Source organism: Hipposideros armiger, unplaced genomic scaffold, assembly GCF_001890085.2.
Source record: "Hipposideros armiger isolate ML-2016 unplaced genomic scaffold, ASM189008v1 scaffold_751, whole genome shotgun sequence".
NCBI classification, from domain to species: Eukaryota; Metazoa; Chordata; class Mammalia; order Chiroptera; family Hipposideridae; genus Hipposideros; species Hipposideros armiger.
The window spans coordinates 157,333-162,696 of NW_017732101.1; the positions used below are offsets into that span (position 1 = coordinate 157,333).

General features: G+C 36.2%; 1 protein-coding gene and 1 pseudogene across 10 annotated transcripts in view; one reads left to right on the forward strand and one right to left on the reverse strand.

Annotated features, from left to right (window-relative positions):
- Positions 1–1,386, forward strand: part of LOC109373900 (polyadenylate-binding protein 1 pseudogene) — an 8,609-nt pseudogene extending 7,223 nt beyond the window's left edge.
- Positions 1–5,364, reverse strand: part of COBLL1 (cordon-bleu WH2 repeat protein like 1) — a 179,009-nt gene that overhangs the window by 50,158 nt on the left and 123,487 nt on the right. Inside the window, exon 6 of one of the 10 annotated variants that reach the window (XM_019628159.1) lies at positions 5,054–5,092. The exons of the other annotated variants lie outside the window; for them this stretch is intronic. Coding sequence (XP_019483704.1) covers positions 5,054–5,092 — 39 coding nt within the window. The remainder of the gene's footprint in view (positions 1–5,053; positions 5,093–5,364) is intronic. 10 annotated transcript variants of the gene reach the window in all.

Sequence of the window (5,364 nt, forward strand, 5' to 3'; positions counted from 1 at the left end):
AAAGAATTCACCAACGTTTACATCAAGAATTTTGGAGAAGACATGGATGATGAACGCCTTAAGGATCTCTTTGGCAAGTTTGGACCTGCCTTAAGTGTGAAAGTAATGACTGATGAAAGTGGAAAATCCAAAGGTTTCGGATTTGTAAGCTTCGAAAGGCATGAAGATGCACAGAAAGCTGTGGATGAGATGCATGGAAAGGAGCTCAATGGAAAACAAATTTACGTTGATCGAGCTCAGGAAAAAGTGGAGCGGCAGACGGAACTTAAGCGCAAATTTGAACAGATGAAGCAAGACAGGATCACCAGATACCAGGGTGTTAACCTTTACGTGAAAAATCTTGATGATGGTATTGATGATGAACGTCTCCGGAAAGAGTTTTCTCCATTTGGTACAATCACTAGTGCAAAGGTTATGATGGAGGGTGGTCGCAGCAAAGGTTTTGGTTTTGTATGTTTCTCCTCCCCAGAAGAAGCCACTAAAGCAGTTACAGAAATGAATGGTAGAATTGTGGCAACCAAGTCATTGTATGTAGCTTTAGCTCAGCGCAAAGAAGAGCGCCAGGCTCACCTCACTAACCAGTATATGCAGACAATGGCGAGTGTGAGAGCTGTGCCCAACCCTGTAACCAACTCCTACCAGCCAGCACCTCCTTCAGGTTACTGCATGGCAGCATTCCCACAGACTCAGAACCGTGCTGCATACTATCCTCCTAGCCAAATTGCTCAACTAAGACAAAGTCCTCGCTGGACTGCTCAGGGTGCCAGACCTCATCCATTCCAAAATATGCCTGGTGCTATTCGACCAGCTGCTCCTAGACCGCCATTTAGTACTATGAGACCAGCTTCTTCACAGATTCCACGAGTCATGTCAACACAGCGTGTTGCTAACACATCAACAAAGACAATGGGTCCACGTCCCGCAGCTCCTGCTGCTGCTGCAGCTACTCCTGCTGTACGCACCGTTCCACAGTATAAATATGCTGCGGGAGTTCGCAATCCTCAACGACATCTTAATGCACAGCCACAGGTTACCATGCAGCAGCCTACTGTTCACGTACAAGGTCAGGAGCCTTTGACTGCTTCCATGTTGGCATCTGCCCCTCCTCTAGAGCAAAAGCAAATGTTGGGTGAATGGCTATTTCCTCTAATTCAAGCCATGCACCCTTCTCTTGCTGGTAAAATCACTGGCATGTTGTTGGAGATCGATAATTCAGAACTTCTTTATATGCTTGAGTCTCCAGAGTCTCTCCGTTCTAAAGTTGATGAAGCTGTAGCTGTGCTACAAGCCCACCAAGCTAAAGAGGCGGCCCAGAAAGCAGTAAACAGTGCCACTGGTGTCCCAACTGTTTAAAACTGATCAGCGACCACGAAAAGAAACTCGTGCTTCACCGAAGAAAAATATCTAAACATCGAAAAACTTAAATATTATAGAAAAAGAAATTGCAAAATATAAAATACATAAAAAAAGGAAAGGAAACTTTGAACCTTATGTACCGATCAAATGCCAGGTCTAGCAAACATAATGGAGGTTCTAGATTACTTATTGATTTTAAAACAACAAAATAACAAAAAAAAATAGTAAAATATAAAAACAAACTAAAGTTTTATAGCCATGGGAAAAAGAATTTTCAGCAGAGTACAAAAATTTAAAGCATGCCTTTCTTTAATTTTTTAATTCTTTACCGTGGAATAGCTCAGAATGTCACTTCTGTTTCAAATAAAAGAATTGATAACTGAGCAACAAAAAGTAATTTGGATCATAAAATTCTTGCTTTAATAAAAATTCCTTAAACAGTGAAAAAAAAAAACAAAAACAAAACAAAATTGTATTTGCTTAAGAATGGTTGATTCTTTATTGATACCAAGGAATGTGCAAGATGAGCCTGGACTATCAAGTCACACCAGAGAGAAAGTAATCAAGCTACCGGGGTCGTTCTAAAAGGACTACACAACCAAACCTCATATGGTTTCTACGAGCAAAAGTCCAGACAATTTGGGTACCATAAGAATAACACCATAAACTAAAAGATAGTTCATATGTTTAATTCCATGCATTCATAGTGACACTAAAAAAATAACTGATCCTCATTGTTTACCTTTGTGTAATAGTAGGGAACCATTATTTTAAAAACTGATGGAGGGGGAAAAAATTACACATTTATCCTGCCTTTTCTGAATGAATTCTACCTAGATAGACAAGGAATTGACATGAGGAAATTTGCTTTTTTAGAACTATCTCATCTAATAATTAAAGGAATGTTTCCAACAGATTCTGGCCATTTTCCAACTCCAAATTAAGATATAGGCAATAGTTATCTATGGCTCATATCAAAAAAGATAACTTGTCATTACATGTCTGCTAATGAAAGTACCCAATACCACCTATGAAATAGGCTTGCCAAAAATATCTTACCCAAATCTGATCAAGATTCTAAATGTAACAATTTATAGGAAATAGGACAGAGAAACATGTTATGTGGCATCATCACAAGATACAATTAGCAACATTCTGAATGTGGCAAACTATAAGACCAATGACCTGGTTATTCAATAAATAATTGGAAAATTAAAGAAAAAATAAGAGCAGTAAGGAATAGGGATCTGTCAATTTTAAAAACATCTCTACTAAGAAATATATGGGTTTTATGGTAAATCACAATATAATTGCAGTGATTTAGGAAACAAAGTACTGCATATTGAAACTGGTGGAATATAGCTAAAGTCACACTTAGGGGCAAATGTATAGTAATTTTACTTAACAGAAATGTTTAAAAAATTAAATTATGACAAAGTAGGGGCTATTCCAAGAAAGCAAAAATAATTAATGCCAATAACTGTATTAATGGAATATGCCTTAATAACATATTAGAGAACTGTATTTTACAAAATAAAACTTTATAAATCTGATGTTCAAATCTTAAATAAGCAGTATGCATTTGGTACAATGATCTTACTGACAATGCTATCAACTAATAATGAACATGTAGATAGCACATTATAGCTACAAATTTTTTTATATGCCTAATTTATTTTTTGGAACAATTCTGTGAGGTAGACATCGTAAGTTATCATTCTGAGCCCCTTTTATAAGTTTGGAGATGGAAAGAAATGGAAGTGGGTGGTATGACCCCATCACATGTACGAGGACCTAGGTGACCAGAGAAATTGAATAACTTACAACAAGACACATAGGCATTAAATGGTAGAACTGGAAATGGTATCATTTTAAAGATTATTTAAAATACCTCTTTTTTTTTTAAGAAAATGCAGTAGCATTTTAAGAGAATTCTTTACTGATTGAATATAAATATATAATCAAATTTAGTTGGAACAGTAGATGGAAAATTCACATGATGGCACAGTGCAATAAATATACCCAGAGTATTCCATATAGTCATTTTTGGTAAAGTAATTTTCAGGCACCAGGCATCCTCCACAGCAGCTAACCCCTAAGTCTTCACTTAACGCTCTGTGACAGGGATCACTGCAAATCAGAGTTAAACACTAACACAAACCAGGGCTTGAGATTACTTAGAAAGCCACTCAAATGCTATTGTTTCCTTCTTCCAGAACAGTGGCTATGAGGAATGGCATGTGAAGTTCCAAGCCTTTGATAATATCAGACAACGTTAGGAGGTGGGGCATTTATAGCTATAAGACTGACCTTGTAGATTCTGACACTAAAAGGGGGCTTTCTTAATTTTCCTCTTCCAATGTTTTAAGGTTATGCGCATAACATTTAATACTCTAAATAGACCACATACTTTTTTGGCTGGAAAGCGTGTTAGAAATCAACGCATTCAACATCTTCAAAATGAAGCCAACAAGATTATGGGCTTTGCTTTGGGTTACGTATGTAAAGAATGGCAAAGTTAGGAGCAAAAGCCAAGTACAAGTAACAGAATGTTGCTGCCGGAAAGAACCACAAACACAACTTTTTCCAACATCTTTATTATCATAGAAGTGGAAGGTTCAGATCCAGACAGGTAAAGCTATTTGCCCTATCTGCTTGTCAAATGAGTTGGACAACCAGTGTAGTGTCAATTAAAATACCTGCCTTCTGATTATTAACCAGTATACACTTTAAGGTCACACGAAATTTCAAGTTCTTTGATTAGGCTAGTATTCATGATAGGCACTAATAATAAATAATCATACTATTACTGATGTGGGCTTAATTCTTGAAATTGAGAGGCTCATTGTGCTATGGGAAAATTGGAAGCGGGAAAGAAAGAAGATTCCAACAACACAAAATGTGTATAGCTTATTGTGGTTTTTTTTTTTTAGTAGGGTGGTAATTATTATAGTAATCAATTATCTGAGCCTATCCTTTTTTAATGGGGAAAGAAGACTTCCAGACTTTATTATTATTGACTATTTTTAATAAAGTTTTCACTATAAAAGTAATACATTCCCATTATAAAATTCTATAATATAAAGAAAGATGAAAAAAGTCACCCATAGCCATAACATGCAAAGGTAACTACTATTAAATTTTTTTAATGTATTTCAGAAATTTCACGTGAAAGTTTTTTTACAACTGTATTAAACACATTTAAATGCCTTAAAAGCTAATTTTAGCAAAAGCAATTTCCCAAGTTATTACAAAATATTCACAAACAACATAATGGCTGTAAAAATTTCCCATATGAATATACCATGACTATTATGAATAATTGTTCAATGGGAATAATCTAATATCCTTTCAAGTATCACTGAACTATCAGCATTTGTACCCAGTAAAGATCTTAGCAAAATCATTTTTTCTTGTCTGAGAGTCAAGAATATATTCCTCACATTCTTAGGATAATATTAATTTTAAAACAATTATTGAAATGTAATTATTGGATTAAATTCAGAAATTAAGGAGGGCCTTATAAATTATTTTTCAGGAAATAAAACCACAAAGATTTTCTAAGTTAAATCTCTTATACAATGGGCACATTAGTAATGTTAAGAAAACAAGGAGAATTAGAAGCTTATTTTCAATTTACCCAATAGAAATAGAGGTTTCAGGTTATAATTTGTTTCTATGGATTTATATGTCTTACCTTTTAAAGATGATTTATTGAAGGCAGTAACAGAAGTGGCTACAGAGGAGGGGGTAAAAGAGGGTAAATTGACTTAAAGGTGATGTTTGCCCATCACCTTTAAGATAATTAAGACTCAGACAAGGGCTGGCTGAGTGGCCCGTTGGTTAAGAGCTGGCTTGGGACTCCAGAGGACCCCTGCTCGGATCCCACATGTGAGGGCCAGTGACACTGCCCTCTACAGCTAAGATGCTGAACAACAGCTTAAGCTGGAGCTGGGCTGCCCTGAGTTGCTGCGACAGCGTAGGCTGCAGCCCCTGTGGCAGTGGGTT